Source organism: Chionomys nivalis, chromosome 3, assembly GCF_950005125.1.
Source record: "Chionomys nivalis chromosome 3, mChiNiv1.1, whole genome shotgun sequence".
In the NCBI taxonomy this organism is placed as follows: domain Eukaryota; kingdom Metazoa; phylum Chordata; class Mammalia; order Rodentia; family Cricetidae; genus Chionomys; species Chionomys nivalis.
In genome coordinates, this window is record NC_080088.1 from 57,969,689 (window position 1) to 57,995,564 (window position 25,876).

General features: G+C 45.7%; 1 protein-coding gene across 1 annotated transcript; it reads right to left on the reverse strand.

The window, feature by feature from the left end:
* Casr (calcium sensing receptor) lies at positions 1–25,503 on the reverse strand. The gene is made up of 6 exons (XM_057765649.1): positions 25,319–25,503; positions 21,900–22,206; positions 17,792–18,676; positions 6,828–7,058; positions 4,485–4,608; positions 1–1,511 (listed from the first exon to the last, which is right to left on the reverse strand). The coding sequence occupies exons 1-6, from the start codon at positions 25,501–25,503 to the stop codon at positions 1–3; spliced, it is 3,243 nt and encodes a 1,080-aa protein (XP_057621632.1).
* Between the last annotated feature and the right edge of the window lie 373 nt (positions 25,504–25,876).

Sequence of the window (25,876 nt, forward strand, 5' to 3'; positions counted from 1 at the left end):
TTAGGAGTGGAGTATGTTTTCCGTGACGGAGCTACCTCCACCGCTAATGACAAAGCTCCGAGACGTGGACATGACCAGTGCTGGGGACATTTCTTCTGTACTTTCCATTTCCGGCTGGTGGTCCCCCACCATGGGCCCTTGCAGACCCGTTTCCTGCATAGTCATTTCTGAGTCCGTGTCTGCACACTGCAGTGGGAGCAGAGCCTGGTGTCTGCTCAAGGTGTCGTTGCTCTTCTGGGCCTCCAGGGAGTTGTGCCGCGTGGAGTTTCTGTGGGCCATAGCGCTCTTTTGAGGCTCGTCAAAGCTCAGAGAGAAGGTGACTGTGCCACTGCCGAAGATGACCTTCTGTTTGCATCTCGGCTGCTGTGGCTGCTGCTGCTGCTGCTGCTGCTGCTGCTGCTGCTGCTGCTGCTGCTGCTGTTCTTGCTGGGTCAGGGCTAACCTCTGCTGTTGCTTCTGCCTCTCCAGCTGTGGGAACGGGTCTTCACTGTTGCTTTTGCTACTGATGGAGGAGGGAATGGAACCGGTGGAGCCTCCTAGACTGCTGGACCGCTTCCGGGAGATGTTGCTGCGACGTAGCGTGGCACGGGCTGCCACTTTGAAAGCATGCGCCGCAGTGCTGCAGCGCACCTCCTCGATGGTGTTCCGGGAAGGCTTGAAGAGGATGATGTAGACCTTGTTGAAGAAGATGCAGGCCAGCAAGCCAAAGCTGGCTGCCAGGATGGCGATCACCTCCACGGCAGAGACAAACTTGCCGTAGGTGCTGGCGTAGGCGGGAATGAAGGAGATCCAGACAATGAAGAAGATGAGCATGCTGAAGGTAATGAACTTGGCTTCGTTGAAATTCTCTGGCAGCTTCCGGGACTTGAAGGCGAAGAAAAAGCAGATGGCAGCCAGCAGGCAGGTGTAGCCGATGAGGGAGCCGAGCGCCATGAGTGAGCCCTCGTGGCACGTGATGAAGATGATTTCGTCCTCCAGCTCATGGTTGCGGTAGCTGGAAGGGGGAGCCGTGTAGAGCCAGATCACGCAGATGACGATCTGCATGAAGGTGCAGAGGAAAACTAGCAGGAACTGCAGGTTGAGCCCCCACCACTTCCGGTGGAAGCTGGTGGGTATTTTGGCCTCAAAGACCAGGAGGACACGGTTGGTCTTCACCAAGATGCATGAGATACAGAGCACGAAGCTGATGCCGAAGGCAGGCTGGCGCAGGCGGCACGTCCAGTCCTGGGGCTCCCCGATGAAAAACAGGGAGCTGGAGAAGCAGCAGAGCAGCGAAAAGAGCAAGAGGTAGGACAGCTCACGGTTGGTGGCCTTGACGATGGGCGTGTTTCGGAACTTGATGAAGACGCCAAGCACAAAGGCTGTCAGGAAGATGCCCAGCACTGCAAAAAGAGTGAGAGCGATTCCGAAGGGCTCAGTCCAAGCCAGAAACTCAATCTCCTTGGCAATGCAAGAAGTATGATTCTCATTTGACCAAAAGTCATCCGGGCACTTGTCACAGGCACTCGCATCTGTAAAATAAACCAGTGCAAGCAAATTCAGTTACCGTGTGGCACAGTCAATATAAGTGTGCATGTGGAGGGTAGATGTGGTCAGTTCATATTTTACTTACTGATGATTTTTTTGACATCTATTAAGAATAAACATGTTCTCAGGTTCTACTGCTCCCCTCTCCAACAATTGCGGGGGGCCCATTTTTTTTAACACTGTAATAGTTTACAGCAGACACTACCTTGCACCCTAGCAGTCAAACATGACATCAGCTCAACTTCAGGTTTTGTCTGACTTATGATTTTTTTTTAAAAATATGGGACTTTTATTTTTATGATTTATTTGTTCTTAATTTTTATGTGCATTGGTGTTTTTGCTTGCATGTATGAAGCATGTCAGATACCCTGGAACTGGAGTTACAGACAGTTATGAGCTGCCATGTGGTTGCTAGGAATTGAACCTGAGTCCTCTGGAAGAGTAGCCAGTGGTCTTCATTGCTGAGCTATCTCGCCAGCCCCAACTTATGATTTTTTTTTTAAATTTGAATTGTTCATGTTTGATGTTTTTCAAGATGGAGTTGTGGGATGCAAACAGATAGTAGCCTGGTTACAATAGTGAAGTGTGCTAGCATTGCTGCTGTCTCTAGCACAGCCTGATTTATCTGGGGTACGTGACTGGCTTTGTTGCCATGCCAGAATAGCTGTCCCTTGTATGTGGCGAGTCATATCTATGTTCTTCAGTGAGGGAGGCCACATATTTATCTACATCAGTGGTTATCTTAGCCTTCCCAATGCGGTGACCCTTTAATACAGCTCCTCACGTTGTGGTGACTCCCAACCATAACATTATTTTTATTGCTACTTACTAACTGTAATTTTGCTGTGGTTATGAGTCTTAATGTAAATATCTGATACTCAACCCTTGTGACAAGGTCATACAAACCCATAGGGGTTGTCACCCACAGGTTGAGAAATGCTGGCTTAGATAATGATTCTTTACTAAGTTGTCCCTGCCTGCTAGGCAGGGTACAGTTTGGAGCAGGGAAGAGAGCGTGGATTTTTCAGTTAGAGATCAGGGTGGGAGCCTGGCCATACCATTTACTAGCTTGGTAGCTTTGGTCAGGCTCCTTAAATCTCCAACCTTCCTCATTTCTAAGATGGAGGGAAAGATTATCATGGTAAGTTGGAAAGATCAAGAATTATAGTCAATATTTACCTCATCCTTCCAATATGCTAGTCAAAGTTTTATTTAAGAGGCATATAGTTAGAATTTATATATTAATTTGTTTAATTACCAGAGTTTGATTGTGATTCTGCTTTAGAAGAACTTGAAACTGAGTTGGAGAGATGACTCCGTGATTAAGAGCACTTGCTACTCTTACAGAGGACCCATGTTGGAGTCCAGAAACTGACATGGCAGCTCATAACTATCTGTAACTCCAGTTCTAGGAAATCTGATACTCTCTTCTGACACCCTCAGCCACCAGGCTTGTAGTTAGTGCACATTCACACACACACAAAATAGTAAATAAATAAATGAATGGATGTCAGGAGCCATTTTCCCAAAATGTATAGTGGGGACCATTGTCTTGGGGATGTTTGCAGAGCCCCACACCCCAACTGTATTGAGAACTGTTTGTTGGCAGAGCCCACACCACACAGTCATCTGTTAGCGGAACCTGACCCGCATTCCAACTATCTAGAGAACTGTTTGTGGTTGGAATCACAAAAGGAACGATTCCGCCTGCATAGAGAACACTAGGTGTGTCAACTCGTGACCTCGTGACCTCCTGACCGAGGACTCGTGACCTCGTGACCGACTCGTGACCAAGTGTCGGCTCGTGACCATTGCGGCAAGATCTCTTCATGCCCCTGCCCCCATCCCAACCCATATTCCTCATCCAGGGGCTATATAAGCCACAACCATGACGCTAATAAACGGAGGCTTTGACAAGAACTCTGCTTGGCCTTCTTCCTCTTTCCCACCCATGTCTTTTCAGATAGCGCCTCTCCGGGACCCTGGAATAACTGACCTGCCAGGCGGGTTACAACCCTAGACTAACTGACCCGCCAGGGTGGGTTACAAATGGATGGATAAATGAATGAATGAACGAGTGGAGAACTTGAGACCCAGGAAGAACATCAGAGAGACTGCAAACACACCAGGCACCAGCAGGCAATCTGTCACAGTCTGTTAACCCTGGAGTGGATAGATAGCACTGTGCCCACTTAGGGCCATGGAGCTGTAAGAAAAGGGACACCCTGTTGGAGGGAGGGAGAGGCGTGTGACAGCAATGTTTGTAAACGTGTGGAATGATACCTGACATTCCTTTCCTCTTCCATCTCCTGCCCAGTGGAGTGCAGTGCTGAGGCATGCTCTCCTCAGAGCGAGAATGGTTCTAGCACTGGCTCTGCCCAGGTCACCCATGGGCTTTGTCTTGAGGGCAGCCTGTAGGTCCATATTTCTATATGGTATGGCAGCCAGGCTCTAAAGCCATAGTCAGTGTCTGAGGATGGTCATGTAACCTTCCAGACAGGCTGTCGCTACCTAACAAAAGGTCAGTATGTTGTTTTGCTCCTTTCTTTGTAATTTGGAGGATGCCTGATAGAGATTCAAGGCTGATTCAAGCCTACGTGACAGCTAGCATACAGAGCACACAGGTAGTTGTGGACGTGACTAAAAGCCATTCACTTGATTACCTAGGAGACAGAATGCTAATGTATTTACCCCTCAGTTTATGTTTTGGTATAAAAGCTGTTTGGAGAATAAAGCGAGAGGAATTCTTCAGGATGTGAACTCAGGATATCATGAGGGACCACGGAGAATCTCCCTCCCGATAAAGCCATGCGAGTTGTGTCTTTATTCCCACGCCTCCACGCCAGTCCAGAGAGAGATAGTTTATGTTTGGGTCTAGTAGAGAAAAACAATTTAGAGTCTGGGCTAACACCGGACCCCAAATCCGGCACAGGATCTGTGAGGGCCTGGTCATTTACCTGTCTCATCGCTGTACTCCCCATCGGGACACTCCACACACTCAAAGCAGCAGGTGGGCTCCCCCTCAATGATCCCCTTCCTCGTCCCTGCCAGACAGTCCCGGCTGCAGTTGGAGAAGGGCACCTGCAGACAGAGAGCACAGAAGGGAGAGGTTTGCAGCTGGGGGTGTGCGTGTCAAGAGTCAGCCCTACAACTCATGTGCAAAATGAGGAGTCTGGGTATGTAAGGATCAGTGAGGCTGACTCTGGGTCATTTTAGATGGAGAGAGGGTCAGGGTCCTTGCTCCTGCTCCCTGTAAAAGCAAAAGGTGGTCAAGCCAAGTGCGGACGTATTTGGCAGTTTGCTTCAAACACACAAGTAAAGTCCTGGGTCTCAGTTGATCTCAGTAACAACTTCATGAAATTTGTAAAGAAATTAATATGTAATTTATAATTAAACGTATATGGTATTTTTGTGGTCACTTCAACAAAATTCTCAGAAAAGTGTCGTTTATGCTCTGAGATTTGTTGGGTTCCTACTGTGTGCTAGCTCTCAGATGATATTTCTGTAGAAAATTGAAATTTATAATCCTGTCAAGTAGTTAGGAACACAAAAGACTGCATTTATAATGATTACCTCGGTTACACATTTACTAACGATGAAGTCTGGCATGCTCATAGCCTGATAGAGGACATGAGGTTTACAGGGAAGTGTACAGGGATAGCTCCAAGCAGGAGGAGAGATGAGACATGAACCAATGACAGGTAATTGCTTGCATTAATAGGGCAAATGCTAACCCGATAATGCAATAGAGGTACAGGATGGTGGGATAGCCAGTCAGTTTGGGTTCTGGTCATTTTAAATGTAGACAAATTAGTGGGCATAAGACTTTAACCCGTGGAATCCCAAAAACTTTTATCAGGGAAAGGTCAGCACCACATCTTATACTGAGAGAATTTGCCCCAGGTGGGATTAACTGTCATAGGAGACCTCCCGATGGTAAAGCCACTCACATTCTGAGAAACAGGAAAATCATAGCAATTTGGCAATGAGAACAAGTTGACTCTTTGTTTACTTAATGAAAAGTGGCTCAGGAAGCTCAAAGATCATAACAGAAAGCCAATGCAAAGAGCAATGCTTAGATCTCAGCCAGACTCCCCAGGGATGCCTGGTCCTGTGTCTGCTTTTGCCGCGGAGCTGGGGTTCTTTATCTTGCTACATTTTAGCAGCCTAGCTAATGTTTTTGTTGCTAAACACTACGACCAAAAACAACTTGGGGAGGAAATGGTTTATTCCGCCTTCAGGTGGCAGTGGCTGTCCATCATAACTGAAAGCCAGGACCGCAACTGGAGGCAAGAACTGAAGCAGAGGCCACAGAGAAAAGCTGCTCACTGGCTTGCTCCCCCATGACTTGCTCACACTGCTCTTGTATGCAACTCAGGCAACAGCCACCCTGGGCTGGGCATTCTCACACCAATTATTAATCAATAAAACACTTCATGGATTTCCCCAGAAGCAAATCTGATAGGACCATTTTTCTTTTCAATTGAGGTGTCCTTTTTTCCCCAGATGATCCTAGCTATGTCAAGTTGACAAAAAACTGACCAGTACATTAGCACACAGCCACTCAGAATGGTTATCAGCTCAGCATACCCTATGGCTTTTCTTAAGGAGCATCTTCACAGAGTAACAGGCTTCTGGTTATATTAATCAGGCTTTCCTATGAGACATGGGGCAGGACACCTTGACCAGAGTCATAAGCTACTTTCTCTTGGTCATAGAATGAATGACCTTTCTGATGTGTGGGTCAGCCTGGAGCTATTTGAATTTCCCCATTCTAAATCATAGAGCTCTATTTTGGGCTCACATCTCTTCACATTTAATAGAAATTGGGTTAGGAGGAAAATGCCATAAAAGACCATCCCGTGCATCTGGACATTTAGCATCCCTGAACCCCAACGGTTGAAGGCCATTAATACTTCCTGATCATTGTGACAGTCTATAAGGAAGTCATTTCAATATCAAATTCAAACCCCTCCATAAAGTAGGTCAGATGTCTTCCTCAAAGTCCCTTGAGAGCCATTGACTGAAGAGATGTTTGTTTAAATATTTTGCTCTGGTTGGGAGAAGTTTTAGCCTGGGAAACTTAATGACTAGCCAGGGAGTTAAAAGAGGGATGAGTAATAAAGCGTGGGTTCCCAGGCTCCCTCTCATCACTAGACACTCTTGCAGTTCGTGGGACCCCTGGACATTCAGTTTCCTATGCTCCCCAGACGTTATCCTAGAAGCCTGTGATGGATCCAGCCACGCCCCCAAGCCAGCAGCTCCCTGTCTGCCATGGCTGTTTCATACTCTGCTCATACCTCTCTGGAGAACCCACTCCACAAGATCTTCTCCTCATTGATGAAGAGTCTCTCTCCCTTCTTGGCGTACGCGTTGTAATGTCCAACTTCCTTGAACACGATGGAGCCGTCCTCTGGGGAGAGGTGCCAGTTGATGATGGAATAGTTCCCCACCAGGTCACCACACTCATCGAATGTCACCTGCTCCCCCATGTTGTTGGTAAAGTTTAGGTGCCGCAGGTGCTTGAGGACCTGAAGATGAACAAAGATGAAAGAATGGGAGCCATGAACCTCCACGTGTAGCTATGTTGGTTGTGTACTGTGAATGTTTCATAAAGAAGAAACCTGAACGGAAGAGGAGGTCTTTCTCCGGTTTTGCTTAGAGTGCTTGCATGTGTCTATGATAGCTCTCGTAAGCCACGGCTTTATTGGCCATACAAATGTAAGTGGTGTAGGAAGCACTCTTTTGAAGTTGGGGAGGAATATATCTCCCCTGAAAACCTCTGCAGATGCAACATGACCTTGTGGAACCATGACCTTCCTGGCAACTCCTGAGTCAGGTGTGGGGAGGGAGAGGAGAAACACCCAGACTTTTGTTGTCTGAACTTTCTTTCCCTGTGGTTTTGAGTCTGTGGAGATGTCTTGCTGCCAAAATAGAAACAGAAAGAGTGCAGCTGGAGCCCTGGCCACCACTGTTGACAGTCAGTCATGGTATATTCTTGAGTTTATCTAAGGTCTTAGTGGTCACAGGGACCTCGCGCAAAAAGCAACTGTAATAATTGCTAATACACATGAGTTATTTAAGTGCTTAAATGTATTTTACTGCACGATCCTGAGTGCTTCAGGCTATTTAATCACAAAAATGGTATGAACACCCCCATTATAGCTTTTTGTTTGTTTTTGTTTTTTGAGGCAGGGTCTCACCACGCAGCTCTGGCTGGCATGGAACTTACTTTGTAGATTGGACTGATCTTGAAATTAAAAGATCTGCCCACCTCTGCCTCTTGAGGGCAGGGATTAAAGGCCTGTGCCACTATGCCCAGATCCACTACCCATTTATTCATTGGGAAGCGGAGGCATAGAAAATCGAAGTACTTTGTCCAGGATCACAAGCCCATTCCTGGAAGCACCGTGCTCAGCTGAAGGCCCAGTTCTACAGCCCCGAGGCACCAAGTGAGAAGACAGGTCCAGACACAAGCACGGCACAGGCGTTTCTGCCTCAGGAACACTTCTCTCTGTCCCCTTCGGATCCAGTTTTCCTGCCTGAGGTACAGTGTGGCTCGGCTGGGGTGACTAAAGTGTTTCTCTCAGCTTGAGCACTGGCTTTGGGAAAACATCTTGCAGTTTAACCGAAAGTTCATACAGAGTTGCCATCGAGCCCAGCAGTTCTATACGCAGGTACCCGTTCAAGACAGGTGAATTAAGTACATGCCACACAAAAACTTCTTGTGTACAAATATTCATAGTGACATTACCATAATAATCCAAAGTGGAAACAATCCAAATGCCCATCGTTGGAATGACTGGATGAATGAAACATTCCCTTACGATGGGTTGGAGACTCTATTCTAGAAATTCTACACCCATGATTGATTCTGGCAAATTCCTCTTCTTTAGGCACTTGGTTACTGAATGTTTTCCCCTTAAGGTCATAAATAAGACATATATGTCCATTATCACTCTGTCTAGTGATATCACTATGATAATCAGTGAAATTGGGCTAAATCAAGCAGATTCAGACAAAAAATTTAAGATCTAGGTTCTGTAGCCCACTTCCTGAAACTAAGCACATAACAACAATAGGTTTTTAAAATACATTTTTAAAAGAAACAATTTCTGGGGCTGAAGAGACAGCTTGCTTAGCAGTTAAGAGTGCTTACTTCTCTTGCAGAGGACCCAGATTGGTTCCCAGGACCCATATGGTGCTACTATTGCTTGTAACTCCAGTTCCAGGTGATACATGCCTTCTTCTGGCCTCCACAGGCTCCTGCATGCGTGTGGTGCACATAAACTTACACACACACACACACACTGAATAAATAATAATTTAAAAAGGAAACACTTTCTATTTTTTCTTTTGAGTACATTCCTTAATATATATATATATATATATATATATATATATATATATATATATATATATATACTCTTCCTCAGGAAGCATGCAAAAGTAATAATTTAAATTTTAACAAGTTCTGAAAAAATTTTAAAAGATTTACTTATTTATTATGTATAAGTACTCTGCCTGCATGTATGCCTGCACACCAGAAGAGGGCACTGGATCTCATTATAGGTGGTTGTGAGCCACCATGTGGTTTCTGGGAATTGAACTCAGGCCTTCTGGAAAAATAGCCAGTGCTCTTAACCTCTGAGCCATCTCTCCAACCCCAAGCTCTGGATTTTTTGGCCTTTATAATCCTGTTTATAATTCTCTCTCTCTCTCTCTCTGGTTTGAGAGAGAATACTTTCAGGTGTGAATGTGGTGTATATGCATGTGTGTGGGCATGTCACACATCTGTGCATGTGGCAGAGGGTACAAGAAGAACATCTGGTTCTGTTTTATCCCTTGGGGAAGGCTCTTTCATTGAAAAGGAACTAGACTGCTGGCCAGCCAGCCCCAGCGATCCCCTCATCCTGCTTTCTCAGCTCTGGAGTGACAGGCACATGGGCTGCATTTACATAGGCTTTCGAAGTCAAACTCAGGCTCTGATGGTTGCATATTAAGTGTGTTCATCCACTGTGCCATCTCTCCAGTCCCTTGTGCATACTCTTAATGTCTTTATTACAGTATTCCTCTCATTTGCTCCTTGATAATGCCGAAGGTTTTGACTAAATTTATCAAGCCATACTGTCTGTGGCTGAGACAAAGGGAATGGGGCTTTCCTTTTCTGGGGGGAACTGATCAAGTGTCAATCATTGTTAGGACACCATTAAAATAATTTAAAATCACTATGTCAATGAGAAGCTCCTACTATAAGCACTTCTAACATTTATTTTCTTATGAAGAAGCCAGGAAGTGTGGATTGGACAGTTCCCCTTGCCCCCAGCTGATGGAATCTCTGCTCCTCCCCTGGCTGTCTTGGGCAAAAGGACTATCAATTAAGCAGTCAATAGAACCACTCTTACACCAACACCAGCTGCTGGGAACACCCAAAGGATGCGCTGTGGAAGCTCCACTAAGGTCTCAACACTTGCTCTGGCTTTGGGGATGCAGTGCTGACTGACCGCTAGAAGCAGTGTAAGTGGAACTTTCTCTGTAAACCCGCTTATCTAAGTCAGGGAACGTCCACTGGGCAGCTGGCAGGGAGATTGCTGTGCTGGTGGTGCACATGAGACAGTGTTAGGACTGGTGTGGACACAGCCTCTGTGCACTAAAGGTGTGCTGTGACTGACACAGACTCTGTTTCCAGTTCTTTAGGTCGATCCAGCTCTCTTGGTAGAGTGGCTGGCAAATTGAGTCACTGGGGCATCAAAGTGTGGCTGACTCTCAGAAGTAGGGAATTGCAGGGAAGCACAGGCCTTCCTGTGGGAGAGGCAGAGGTCTGAGAGCTGCACAGAGAGGTAGTGGTGGCACTGGCCACAACACTGACGTTGGTAAGAGCACCAGCAGTTCCAAAAGCCAAGGGCCTAAAGACATCCCAGGGCTGGGAGCTGTATTCTTGGCCTCTGTCAAAGACTGAGGGATCCAGACTTTGAGGCCAACACAAGAGTTGTAACACTTGTTGGGCTGAGTCCCGGCATCCGAGGCTTGCCTGAGAACTGTGAGCCAGAGGGAGCGGGCTGCTGCCGTTCCTGCTCATCTGATGCCTTCACTTGCTTCCTTCAAATACATGCAGGGAGAAAAACTGCCGAAGACGAGCCCTGTATTTCTTATCTACGCGTAAGTAATAGATACTCCGGAAATAGTGGCCATATGATCCCTGACTGCACCCAGCTGGTTGGGAACACAACTCTTCTCTGAGACCACACACCAGGGAGAAGGTGTGTGGTCTGTCCACACACTATCCTGTCACCAACTTCACTTCTGTTTTCTTTCAGCACATTTCTATGGCCAAGTCTCCTCCTTCCTTTAGTTGTTTATTTCACAAATAGGGCCAAACAGGCCAGTTTGAGGAGGAGAGATATAGCAGTATTTGATACAGTCGAGGAGACGTTGGATCTCCCCTGGCACCGTCAGTCAGATCCATCCGCAGCTTCCCCCACACCACACTTTCTCCCTGTAGAAAGCGTGTGCATGAACTTGGGTGTGAGGACAGGCGCCCGAGTTCAACACTGCACCAGTGTCTTCCTTGGAACCTATCATTGGGCCAGCAGCCTCTCGGGTTCTAGGAAACGTGTGTGCAGAGGGACCTATTGGCCACACGGCTCTTTCAGAGATAGCACTGGCCTTGACAGGACACGGGTCATCTGGATGTGGCTTGTCTTACGGGCTATCTGACTTTGGTAAAATAATTGTAGTTACCCTGGGTCTTTCCCTATACACAAAGCAACAGTGCTCAAGACCTCTGTTTATTGAACCTGTAACCGTCATAGGCACCACCCCCAGGACTCTGCATATTAACTGATTATTATAACAAACTTGTAAATCTTGAGACGCCCATTTCTCAGGCCAGGGAAGTGGGGCATAGGGCATTAAGCGGCACCCTAAGGTCAGAAAATGGTTGGCAGCTGAGAATGGCTGAGTCAGGAGGGGCATTCCAAACTGAACCGATAACATCACCACCTGCTCATGTGTAGCAGTTAGATTAGATGGGCCATGAGACTCTCATCTCTAGGTCAACAGCTTAACTAGTAGGAAATTTAGGTTGAGAAGGAAGTTTAAAAATGGGATGGTAGGTAGGGGCTCGAAGAAACGACTCAGTGGTTAAGAACACTTGTTGCTTTTGCAGAGGACCTGGGATCAGTTCCCAGCATCTACATGGTGGCCACAATCCTTAACTCTAGTTCCCAGGGAGTTTGAGGCCATCTTCTGGCCTCATTGAGCATCAGGAATGCAGGCAATACATAGACATACATGCAGGTAAACACTCATACACATAAAATAAAAACAAGTCTTTAAAATAAGATAAAATAAAAGTGGGGTGGGGTAAAAATCAAGAGGCCATAATTGGAAAAGTAGTCCAAAATGAATGGAGCTGTAATTTTCATTATGGGTTATGCTTTCCTTCTATGAGATTCAAAACTGTTAAATACTCTCTGAAGAAACAATCTACATAGGACAAAGCCTGCCCATAGATGTGTAAAGTTCTGAGTTTTATTCAGACATACACCTTTGCTTCTCTTGCTGCCATCACCCCACCAGGCTCCTTGATGCTAGTCCCCGTTAGTCAACCCCACAGCCTCACAGCCAGGACCACCACTGTTCTTCCTCCTCCTCTCGAGTCTGCTGTGAAGCTAACATTCCTCTGACTCGCCTGTCCACTCTGCACTTGGCACCAGCATTCTTCCACACAGACCCTTCTCCACGAACCCCACCTATTCCTCAGGACCAGCTGGCATGACATTTTCCATTTCCTTCTTTACTTCAAATTCTAATTTGAATGGTATTTTAGTCTCTCATCCTTAGTCATATGAGTGAGAAATATATTTTAGTCAAAATTTGTGTCCCGTCCAATACCAACCCCTAATGTGCTTACTAAGCCTCATTTCTTTAAAAAATTTTTTAAAAATTATTATTATTTTATTCTGTTGGTGGGTATTTTGCCTTCATGGATATCGGCATACCTTGTTCATCACTGGTGCTGGGAGAAGCCAGAAGACAGTGTAGGCTCCTTAAGACTGGAGTCTCCGTGTGGGTGCTAGGACTGAGCCTGAGTCCTCCGGAAAAGAAAGCAGCTAGTACTGGTAAATTGCCAGGCCATCTCTATAGCCCCTTAAGCTCCATTTCTCATTTTTAAATAAATTCTTAATTAGTTGTATGTGTATGGATGTTTTCTCCGAATGCATGGTCATGTCTGTCTTCCATGTGTAGAGGCAAGGAGAGGTCACTGAGTCCCCTACAACTGGAATTAGAAATGCTTGTGAGCCATCATGTGAGTGTTGGGAATCGAACCCAGGTTGCTTGGAAGAACAATCAGCGCTCTTAGGCACTCGGCCATCTCTCCAGCCCTAATCTTTTTAAGTATCTTTACCAGTTCTTTTGGCATGCTAGATTGTAAGTTTTATATCTGAGCACGTTATATTCTGCATTATTTGCCTTTAAGTCATATAATGGGGAAAATAGAGGTGGAAAATTACTTTATACTTAATAGCAATGAGAGTCTTTAGATTGATTATTCCTGGCACACACACACACACACACATACACACACACACACACACACACACACACACACACACCTGCTTTTAAAAATGGCATTGGGATTTGAAGCCAAAACCTCGTGACTTCTAGGTAAGCTCTCTCCCACTGACTTATAGCTAGTGAGGATGTGGGGAAAAGGGAACCTTTGTACAGTACTGGCAAGAATGTAAATTAGACTAGCCACTATGACTGCCAGTATGGAGTTTCCCCAAAAAGCTAAAAGTGGAATTACCATATGACCCTGGGTATGGATCCAAAGAGTCCAGGTCAGCATGCCACAGATACCTGCACATTCAGGACTACTCATATAACCAGGTCACTGGGTGTCTGTCAGCAGATGAATATATGCACGCATGCATACATACACATACATATACATATGCAATGAACATATGCATGCATACATATACGCATACATACATATACATATGCAATGAACATATGCATGCATGCATACATATACACATACATACACATATGCAATGGACACATGCATACATACACATATATACATATACATATGCAATGGAGCTTTCATCAGTCACCAATGAGAATGAAATTATGTTATTAGCTGAAAATACATGGAAACAAAGATGATCCAATTAAGCAAAATAAGCCAGACTTAGAAAGACAAATATCAGGTCCTGATGTTTCTCTTATTTGTGGATCCTAGATTTATACAGATACACAGATCTCATCTACAGAGGTGAGATCGTCTGGGGGAAGGATGGGGAAGGTCTGGGAGACTGAATATGGTCAAAGCACATGACGTACTTGAATTAAAGTGTCTGTAAAGCTCATCACTATGTACACCGAATACACGTCGATAAGAAGCAAATTAAAATAAAAAAGTATTTAGGTATTTCTCCCAGAAAAAGCATTCTTCTGTTTTCAGAATCTAAAAAGGGAATGATAATACCACTAAAAAAAAAATAGCTTCTTCTTGAGTACATACATCAGCACAGTGTGCTGATTTTTTATTTTCTTTTTGTGGGAGGAAAAAGAATGAGTAAATTAGGGGAGAGAAATGCAGGCATAATGGAACCACAGTGCCTTCACGTATCTCTGAGAAGGACATGTGTATCTCCAAGAAGGGCAAATGCATGCAAGTTCTGAGAATGCCACTTTCTTGTGTGGTGATATTTCCATCTTGTGGCCTTCACGGGTATTTCCACCAAAGGACTCTAGAGTCAAGATGTATGCATTGTGAGCCTGAATGGGAAACACCTATCCGCATACATTCTAAGAATCACCAGAGGTTAACCAGACACAAGAGCCTAGAAATGCTCCACTCACAGGTAGGACTTTCCAACAACTGAAGAAGCCTAGGCTTGGCAGGAAGCCAGCAAAAGTGAGGACGTGAGATGAACAGAATGGACTTCATGGGAGTCTGACTTGAAGAGATTTCCAGGAATGAGTTTTGACAAAAAGAAAACGTTCATGGTTGCTCGGAAATAAAATGTGATACTCCTTGGGGGGTACCTTTCATGGGACGTGGGTCTTCCTTTTATGGAACATAGACACGAGGAGATGAAAGACAAAGATACCACGTCAACAGCTAATGAGAAACAAGATTTCTGCACCAAAAATTAATGAGCTCTTTGAAGGGTGGTGTGAAGCAAACGGCTTGGAAGCAAAGAGCTGAGAGATGGCAGACACAGGGCTGCAAGCTGACTCTCGGATTAGACTGTATATAGGCGACAGGCTTCTACACACATCTCCCGATGGCAGTTACTGCTTACTGGTACATCTATAGTGAGAGACGCGACCAAGATCTTAGAGTCTGGAGGCTTCCAGGGCTCAGTGGAGACTATAAGAGAAGACACCCTGGCTAGTGCCAGGTGCCATTCACCCTCAGAGCTCAGGACCCACTTTCCATTCCGCACCCATCCCTCCTTCTTAACCTTTGTGAACATAAAGCTACCATAAAGCTACACACAATGGCACCTAGGAGAGGTACACAGAGACAGGGATGGAACTACCTGTGTTGGGAATACTTCTAAGCTTTGCAGCAAGAACAGCCACAAAACTTCCTCCCCCCACTTTGTGCAGGTCAATTTGGTTTGTGTTTTCTATTCCATTGCTAATATGTTTGAGCCATTGCCTTCCTCCATCTTACATCCTCGTCTGGGAGGAGGTCACTGGAGAGCCATGTTTCTCACCGGAAATGTCTTTCTATTCAACCCTACCCTGCTCCTGTAGCATGTTCAAGAGCCAAGTCTTCCTTTCATGGAACACGGATGCGAAAAGATGGGCGACAATGATATTTATCACCCAGAGATTGTCCTTTAATTCATATTAAAATTCAGCAACTGAGCCAGGCAGTGGCGACACACACCTTTAATCCCAGCACTCAGGAGGCAGAGGCAGGTGGATTATTGCGAGTTCGAGGTCAGCCTGGTCTACAGAGTGAGTTCCAGGACATCCAGGGCTACACAGAGAAACCCTGACTTGAAAAACAAACAAAAAAATCTGCAGCTGAAACATGATTCCAGAAGTCTTCATTGTAGCTTAACTGTCTGCTTTGGTAGTAGTTCAGTGTGAAGCAGGAGGCTTGGGTATTCCACAGAGATTAGAAACTTTGGGATAGCAGTGGTGTTTGAGTGAGGTTTTCTCATTCAAGGAGGGCGGGAACGTGTGAGTCCTGGCTTGTTTTATTAGCACAGATGGTTACTCCTTAGAACCACATGGGAGTCTCTACATTAACACGCATAAGCTACACACTCTTTGTTTCTTGGTATCTTCCCTGAACAGTAGCTGGGATCTATATAGAAATCTGTTTACTTATCATATTTTGTAAACTGATTGATTATAACTATGTTAAGATATCAATATGGTAAGGACTGGGGGAATGGCTCAGCCAGTAAAATGCTTGCCCTGTCAGTGTGAGGACTTAGGTTCAGATGTCCAGCACTTACGTAGAAGGCCAGCCATGATAGATACCACGTCTCTGTAATCATTGCTTTGGGGGAAGGAGGAGGAAAGAGAGACAAGAAACTCATTGACCATCAATAAGCTCCAGGTTTGAGACCTTCTCAAAATATTAGGTAGACAGCTATTGAAGACATCAAACGATTGATCTCTGGCTTCTGCAGGCATGTGACACATGTGCCCCCCCTACATGAACATACACCACACACACACACACACATATGAACATACACCACACACTCACACATACAAATTATGACCGTGATAGCCACATATCTGTTTAGAGCTTGCAAGTTTACGATTTGCTTTCATATCTCTGTATCTTTATGTTTGTATTTTCATATATTTGTATCATCTTGAAATGACACTTGGGTGGAGACCAGGTTAGACATAAGGGCTGTGTTACAGGGGAAGAAGCTGTTGCTTAGAGAGACCTGACTTGCCTAAGATCACAGCTTAGAAAGGGGGTGCTGAAGAGATAGAGAGATAGAGAGAGAGAGAGAGAGAGAGAGAGAGAGAGAGAAGCTGGAAATTTTTTTAAAAAAAGCAAGGGGGTGCTGAAGTTGAATCATTTGATTCAGAGCCAGGGGATAACCCCATTCCATTCTCACGAAGTCTCTCTGATAAAATCTGGAACCGAGAAAAACATACAAAGAGTGTAAAACAGAGTCCGCATGAAAAACCAAAGTTCACACGTAAGACAGGACATAATCCGGGCCTGGTTGTTTTTTTCAGAAGTTCGTGGGTTGACAAACATTGTGATGTCACTTCCGTGTGTAATTCAGAACTTCGAGACAACTAAGCGACTACCCTGTAAAATACCTGTAAGACCTTCACTTACATGCTGATTTTCCTGTAGTTTGGGCTAGAGTTTCCCTTTGAAACATTTATCTTTTTAGGTTTGCCTTCCACATGCTTGTGTCCCAACTTGTGCTTAGCTGGCCAACTGGCCAGTCCAGCACAGGCTGAGTGTCGACACAGCGAATGCAGTGTCTAAACACAGCGCTTCTTTCCTATTGTTAGTGTATGGAATAGAATGGGTATTGACCAAATACCGCTTATTCACAAGGGAAAATACCTTTAGCTCGGGTGTTTACCAAGCCAAACTAAATCAGCTCCCAGACACTTGAGAACTTGCAGGAGCGATGCTTTAGGTGTCTGGACATGGGACTAGTAATCAGTTGAGCTGTAGCTGTCCAGCAACCTTTCATCGAACACCAGCAGTTTGGCCGAAGTCAGTTTCCCAGATGTTTGAAAAGGTTTCAGGAATCCAAAGTTCTCCTTGGTGCTCATTTTGATATTGCGATTTTTGTAATCACTCTGGTTGCAATCGACCCTGTCTTAGCTGACTTAGAATCACCTGGGAGATGAAGGCATACCCACGAGTGTGTCTGTGAAGGTGCCTTCAGAGGGGACTGCCTGAGGAGAGACTCATTCTGAGGCGGGTACCATCCCACTGCCTGAGGGGATGGAAGGAGGGGGAAGGAGAAGGTCCTTGCCTCTGCTTCCTGGTTGGTCAGGAAGTGAACAGATCTTTTATGCCACATACTATGACGGTTGTGACGTCCTTCCCAAGAATATGAGACCAAACGTGTTGTAGACTAAACTCTTGGAAACCATGAACTGGTTGGTCTCTCAAGTACTTGTGTCACGCTGACACAAAAGTAAACAATGTAGTCATTATGTTTCTTTCCTGGGTTAGCCTGATTCTGCCTTATCACACACAGAACTGCTAGCTGAGTGAGAGACTTACCTGCCAGGCCTCAACCTTCTTGATGTCTGCACAGGACCCATTGGTGAACAGCCCTCGTCCAGGTAAGCAGGTGTATATGTCTTGCAGGGCATGGGCAATGGAGTAGACAGCTAAGTACACGTTGTAGGAGATCCGTAAATGTTCATAATCCATGTAAGGTGTCTCCACGCTGCTGATGTTCTCATCCCCGGTGCAGAGGGGTCGGAAGGCAGTGGAGCTATTGCTTAACCTGCTGCCACCTTCCTCGTGACTTCTTAGGAAGGTGTCCACAGGCAAAGGCCCTTTGGCACCTTCTTGCAGGTGGCAATTAAAAGTCTCTTCCCAAAACTCTTTGGCAAACCCGTTGTGGACGGACTTCCTGGGATGGACTTTCTGCAAAAATTCTCGGAAGCCTGGGATCTGCCCAGCCTTCAGACCGAACCCAATGGTGCCCCCAACCACGTGGAAGTATTCAGGCATAGCAATCAAGGAGGAGCTGGCCCAGGCCTCGCTGGCCAGCCAGATCCTGCCTGTGATGTTGCGCCGCACAATCTCCTTGATGAGGGGCTCTAGGTCAGGGCCGCTGGAGAAAACGACGATGACCTTGGCTGTGGAGTTCTGGATCACTTCCACCACCTGCTGGATCTCCTTCTCATCCGAGTACTGGGAGATGAGCTCGCTGAAGTCGATGCAGATGTCCCTCTCCTCGGCTTCCTCCCGGAACTTCTCAATGCCTGGCCGTCCGTAGTCGTCATCCGCTGCGATCGTGCCCACCCAGTTCCAGCGGAAGTACTCGATGATGTCGGCCATGGCGGTGGCCTGGTGCTCATCGTTGGGGATGGTGCGGAGGAAGGATTTGTATTGATTCTTATTGCTGAGAAGCCTGCTGGAGGAGGCATAACTCACCTGGGAAAAGTCAAGCGTGAGTGAGTGAGTGAGGTTCCAGCCGAGTTCCAAGGCTTACCTTAATGTCACTCATCAAACAAGTTTAATGTGGGCAGGATGGAGGTGAGTGAAAACTCAGTTTCACCCGGACGCGAACCCTGTTAGCTTATTGGGGGAGCTTCCTAGTTCCCAGGGCGTGATTCTTCATGATGCTACCTTGAAATTGGGTCTAGCAATAGCCTTTGCGTCTCTATAGAGGAATGTGCTAATCTCTTCAAGGAGTCTTGTGCCCCCTGTACCTACCTTCTAGCTTCCTTTAAAGCTTCTCGTTGGTTGTACTAGATCTATGTGTTCACTGGACGCATGCCTTGCCTGTTGGGCCCAGCTTCTGATCTGAACTTTATAGCTGCCTCCACTGCTATGTATGCTTTGTACGTAACCTGCCTCTTGGAGAGTCAGCTTTCCTCTGGTTATGAACTTCAGTCTCTTCAGAGGACCCGAAAGAGGTCCTTCCTCCTCCTCTGTTCATTTTCCCTCTTCCCATTTCCCGTCTGTTTCCCTGCGCTCCTCTCCTAGTTGCCCCTGCTCTTTATATAAAACTAACACCAATTCCAGCAAATTCTGTTTAGCTTTTAGGTTCAGTTAAATCATTCGAGCTCAGTATGTAAATTCAGTTGCCCTGAACTTCAGTAGCAATTACAAACATCACCAAATGTCACCAGAAAAACACCCTTTCTTCTGCCGTGTCAGTGTTTCAACCATCATATGAAGCCCCTTGTTTAGCTTCAGGGGAGGACTAAACCTCCATGCCTAGCCTCTGATGGGAACCTCTAAAACATTGCAGAGGTTTAAAAGGAGGTCTGGAGAAGGCGTGTTGTTGATAGGCCCCCCTCTGCGCTGGAGGCAGCTCTGCGTTTGCTCATGAATGTCCATCAGGGAAGAAATTCTTTGATGTCCAAAGATGACTGCTGGGAAAAAGCCCAGGTATCACTATGTAATATAGAGCTCTGCAATGTTTTAAAAAATATTGTGATTTGAGCTAGGTGGTGGTGCACATCTTAATCCCAGCACTCAGGGGGCAGAAGCAGGTGGATCTCTGTGAGTTCGAGGACAGCCTAGTCCTCAGAGTGAATTCCAGGACAGTCAGGGCTACACAGAAAAACCCTGTCTCAAAAAACAAACAAACAAACAAACAAAAATCCTAGCACAGAAGATTGACAGCGGAAGAGCTGGCTAACCCAGGGTCCCTTCTCCCCAGGCACCAGCAGATCCTGAAAGCTACAGAGGACCAACACCTCTGCTTGGGCCCCTGGTAGCACCCCAGGTGTCATCACAGCTCACCAAGTTAGTAGAGCATATCTTCTGAAGAACAGAGCAGGTTTCCTCGTAACAGCATCCTTCTGGGAAGTGACACAGCACTCAACAGTGTTTGTCCACTAGTTTTCTAAAGCTCGCTTGAACTTCTTCAGAAAACAAGCGGAAGAGACCCTCAGGGATGCTTTTCCTATACTTATTACTAATTAGCTTTGTTCGGCCAATGTTTCAAAGTCAACATTTCCAACAGGCTTCTTTTCATCGATTAAGAGTCTTTACATGAAAAGCGTCAAAGATACTGGCCTAGGAAAGACTCACAGTGTGTGTGCACCACGGCACGCAGCAAGCTGCAGTCTTCTTAACACATTCATCATTCACACCCTTGACCTTTGACCCTCGCCATGCAGAAGTGAAGCTCTCTCCTTTTCATTCTTTTCTTTCTTATTTCCTTTTATCTGATGCCATTTTCATCTCCTAGCACTTGGCTACCGGATGACAGCTTATGGTCAGGGTGCATTAAAAATAGCGCCGCACAGTCTGCCAGACTTAAACATGTCCAACCTGACTAATGCAGACCGGGTCAGAACATGGTACAAAAATGACAAAGCCAGGGCTTTCTTATGGGCCACATCTTTACTTCCTGGAAGTAAGGGTTTCATACACAATGACAAGAGCGTCTGTGTTGTTGCATGTCTACAAAAGAATTGAGGCTGTCAACAAAGAAGCAGATCCCCTTGCAAGAAGAGAAATGGCAATTTATTCGTATGAATTTTGAAGATTAAATTTTAAATATTAAACATGGAAAAAAAACTGAAGTCTGATCTCTAATTTACAATTGACGGCCATCCCACAACCAAGCTGTTGCTATTTCCTTATCCATGGACATTTAAGCTCTAGTTGCAATTCACACTTTTAAACTCAACTTGCAATTCACACTGCGATGAAGGGATATAATAGACTATAGTCATGAATTCCAAGAAAGGGTTGGCTGGATGGGTCACAGTGCTAAAGGGGACAATCAGGTAATAAGATGGCATTTAGAGTTTGTTGTCATTTGGTATAGAGGAGGAACGCAGCTTTGAATCGATGCTTATCAATACTTGCTTTGGTGAGTGATTGGTATGTGAAGGTGCACCTTCCTCTCGCCCAGGATGGAGACTGTTTGCTCATGTGCGCTCTGTAAATATTTGTTGGCAGAAATTAGAGTATGCTCCATTTCAGAATGTGGGGATCATGCTCCTGCTTTATGGGGAGACCTTCTTTCAGAATGTGGGGAGAATGATAATGCTTCTGATTTATGGGGAGACCAGCTTTCTTTCTCTCTGAGCTAAAGTGAAGATAAGAAAGAAGAAATTTTGAGGAGACAGAATTAGGGGCAGATATTTCTTCTGGTTTGAATGGTGGTATTCACATCCTAGGACCTTATTCTTTGTGATAAACATAGAATGTTAGTTACTAAAGAAGTAAACTGGGAAACAACAGGGGAAAAGATCAATATGTGTACATGCAAGTTATGTTTAAAAAAGAACTGGAAGAGCAGTGACGGTCTCAAGGTCTCAGAGACCCCAAGCGCTCACGGTACAGGGCCGAAACAACCTTTGTGCCCATGGCAAGCCACAGAGGACACTGCTAGCCGCAGCTCTCCAAACCTGGTCCTCCTCCTCCACGCCTCTGGTGCCCATCTAAGGAGATGCCAGTTGGCCTGGAAAGATGGCTCAGTGGTTAAATGGTTCTTTGAGTGCACCCAAGTTCGATTCGCAACACCCATGTTGGGTGGCTCACAACCACTTGCCATTCCAGTTCCAGGACCCCTCTGATTACCAAAGGTAGGCACCGGCACTCACATACATACCTGTAAGTGCACACACACACACACACACACACACACTTAAGAATAATAAAAATAAGTTCTAGAGGAAGGTGTCCGTACCTGTGGGATGTAGAAGAGCCCAAGCAGGTTGGCGACGGCAGTGGAGACGCCCGAGCCGGTCGCTCCCACCACTGCGATAGTGGAAGGGATGTGCTCTGAGCAGTTGCAGAACTCATCCAAGTTCAAGGAATCTATTTTGTTCTGGGCAACAAAACTCAAGGTGGCCTCCAAGGCCTTGGAGACGGTGTTACAGGTGTCGAATATCCTGTACCCCAGTGTCATGTTGGGAAGAAGGGCGGGGCTGCTGTTTATCTCCTCGATGGCAAATATCATGGCTTGTAACCATCGAAATCCACGGAAGTTGTACCTGGAAGGAAGACATGGGCATCGTGGGAGAGTCTGGTCAGCCGGTTAGTGTGCTGGCCTCCAGAGCTGGGCTTGGATCTGGGCTCTGAAGTTTGGGGATGTGGTTCAAGGACTTTTGTGTGAAAACAGGAACATTTTCCAATTTGGCTGGCTTTAAAGATGTCATGAGATTTTGAATTAGGGAACAACAATAAAAAAGGACTATTTCGGTACTTAGTGAATAATTTATAGCTGCATTCTCTATCATAAGATTCTCAGTAGTTGGTGTGAAGGGTCAGTGAATGTAAGGCGTGGCTGGGTGTGGTGGTGCCTGCCTCTGTGATGACAGCACTCGGCAGGTGGGAGCTGAAGGGTTGTGAGTTTCAGGCCAATCCTTGGCTACCTGGCAAATCCTTGCCTTGAAAAAAGTCACCAGGGGACTGTAAATATGTTAGGGTATCAGTATGTGGGACCTAAAAACAACCCCAGGCTTATAGATTTGTCATAAATTTAGACTGTGACATTGCTAGAGGTTGAAGTAGAAGGCGAAATGAACCCTTTGTAGATAACGAGCCTTTGAAGACCATGCACAGATGGGGTAGTAGATGCCTCAAGAGTCATATAGGTGGCCATGGCGCATGCCTTTAGTCCCAGCACTTGGGAGGCAGGGGCAGGCCAATCTCTGTGAGTTCAAGGCCAGTCGGCACAGTTACCCAGAGATACACTGTCTTGAAAAAACAAAGAAAAAAAAAGGTATGCTTTGGGCTAATTTATAATTTCTGTTTCAAAAAAAAATGATCATTACTGTTTTTCAAAGAAAATTATTTTGAGTAAAACTCAGATAAATCAACAATGAAATGGTGTCAGGTTTTCATCCTCCGGGGCTTGGGAGGGTGAAGAGATGTGGTACCTCAGTAAATCGGGGTCCAGCAGAAAAGCCAGCACAGGCTCCTCCTCTGTGCTGTGGACTCGTGACTCTAACTCAGTGGCAGGAGGAACCTGACTAGTCCACCGGATGGTCACATTTCCAGAGTTCCTGATCTACCCTGAGTGTGAAATCTGCCCTGCCGTTTTATGCTTCTTTCACTATTTAATTACTTGTCTCAAACTTGTAAGATTACTAGGAGATACTAAATTATTTTTTCAGCATATTAATTAAATATAAATTTTATTAAACCACTGCTAATGTGATTTTGCTGTCTTTAATACATTTCCAGGACAAACCCCTTGTTTGTTTCCGTTCCATAAAGAACAGCGCAGACAGCGTTTGTCCACTTGGGTTATGCGAAGGATACAGTCAATATTAACACCATTCTGCACTTATGTTTCCCATATTCACGAGAAAAAATATGAAGATGTTATTGACTGTCCTTATGGCATGAACAGAAACCCAGTTTTGTTCAGATAACATTGATCTTTCACTTTCATTTCCAGCTATCGGGAAGTTCAAGGTGAAAGGTGGGTCCCTTGTAGAAGTTGCAGAGTGCAGAGGGAAAGCGCTGCTCTCTGAAGAGCAGAGTAATGTGTGATGTGCGCTCACGACCTCTGAGGTGTCCCCCATCTAAGTGAGGTGACACTGTGGCAATCACGTCCCACTACATAGTTGAGGCTGGAAGCCACATTCTAAAGGGATCACAGCCAAGGAGGGAGCATCAGATTGAAGACAGACAGAATGGTGACAGATTAAAAGAAATAGTATCGGGGGAGGGACTATATGAGCAATGGGATTCAAGATCTTGACGGGGAAATCTACAAAGACAGCTGGACCAAGCTCGTGGGAACTCATGCACTCTAGATTGACAGCTGTGGAGCCTGCAAGGGACTGAACTAGGCCCTCTGTGTGCAGGAGACAGTTGTGGAGCTTCGTCTATCCGAGGGACCCCTGGCAGTGGGACCAGGATCTATCCCTGGTGTATGAGCTGGCTTTTAGGAGCCCATTCCCTATGGTGGGATGCCTTGCTCAACCTTGATGCGGGAGGGAGGGGGCCTGCCTCAACTTAATATGTCAGGCTTCATTGACTCCACATGGGAGGGCTTACCCTTTGGAAGGAGTAGATGGGGGGGGGGGCTGGAGAGGAAGCAAGGAAGGGAGAAGGGAGGGGAGGTGGGTGGGGGAACGGTAGTTGGAGTGTAAAATGAATAACAGTAAATAAAAAATAAAAGAAATTACATATAAGAGGAGCTGATGAGAAAACAGAGACTATTGACTTGGAGACGAAAAGATCTAGAACATGTTAGCTGCCTTCAGATGTTCTGAGAAGCCGCAGGATACTTAAGCAACTGTGATGTCCCATCTCCGCCAGGTATATCCTCTGTGTGTGACAGGGTCAAAGGTGGGTAGTGTGGGGAGTAGGATAGAGGACAGAGGTTCAGCTTTTTATGAGAAAGATGCTTTAACAGAGAAAGTCTCCAAATGCTATGGCTTGTATTTAGAAACTGCTTGCTTGAGTCTTGGTGGCTACATTGTTTCTAATAACTAAACTTCTTTATTGAAGACGAACAACAAAACAAAGGGAAGCTGCCAATGCTTATGAGTCACTGGAGCATATAGGCTAAAGAGAAATTTCCTATGAAAGTTTACAAGAGCTAAACTGTACTTCCTTCTATACGTTCTTAATTACTCAATTCGATGAATGGATAAATTAAATAATATTGCAGGATTGATAATGAAGCTCAAGTGCGTTCTGGAAAGGGCTGTGCCACTAGGTTAAATCCCCAGCCCTCACTATCTTTTTTTATTTGACTGTGAGACAAGGGCCTGCTGCTGAGACAGGGTCCTGCTACGTAACCTGGAACTCTCAGTCCTGCTTCATTGCTGGAATTGCAGTATGTACCACCCTGCATCTTTCACTGAGCAGCATCACTGCCAGATGTTGTCACTAGATGAACAATGATGCTCTGGCTATCAGATGACTGGCCCTTGGCCAGCCTGGTGTTTTCTATGTGGTACCCCTGATAATTTTTTTTAGAAAAAGACTTCTTTAGAGAAAGAAAACAGAGGAGTCAATATGCCTCAGCACGATAGCCCATTATTTGCAAAAAGAGAGAAGAAGTTTTTAATGTTCTTTTGGGTCTAGTGTAGCTTTTCTTTATCTACCCAGAGATAGACAGTCCTTGACACAGCCTTTCCTTACCTGATGCACTCCACAGACTCTGGTCTTGACTTCAGATCTTGATCTTTGGCTGCTACTCCAAAATGGATAGGAAAGAGACCCCCAAGAATAATGTCCCCCTTCTTTTGGGCTCGCTGGTCGGGCCCATAGGCAGAGGAGTGACAGGCAAGAGCCAAGAGGGCCAAACAGCAGCTATAAGATGCCATGGCTCTGCCTTCTTTCTAGGGGGGCAGTCAAAGGTGCTAGTGGTCTGGGGGGCCCCAAGAACGTCCCCCTTTGGTGCAGTTCACACCTTCTGGTGGGGACACATGTCTACAGAGTGGTTAACGACAGAATAGAAGTGATTACGCTTGTTTCTCCATATCTGCCTTCTTCGTTGCAGAGGTGTAGGGTGGTTGGTCCTCGAGTCCTGAGAAGCGACATCATGTAGCCACTGCCCCAGGTGCTGCTAGAGAGAGAGAGAGAGAGAGACAGGATTTAGGTAAACCTACATCACATCTGTATGATGACAGATTATGTAGCTGAGAATTTCCATTTCAAGGGGCTCAGAGGTAGCAGATTGAGATGCATGGCTTGGAA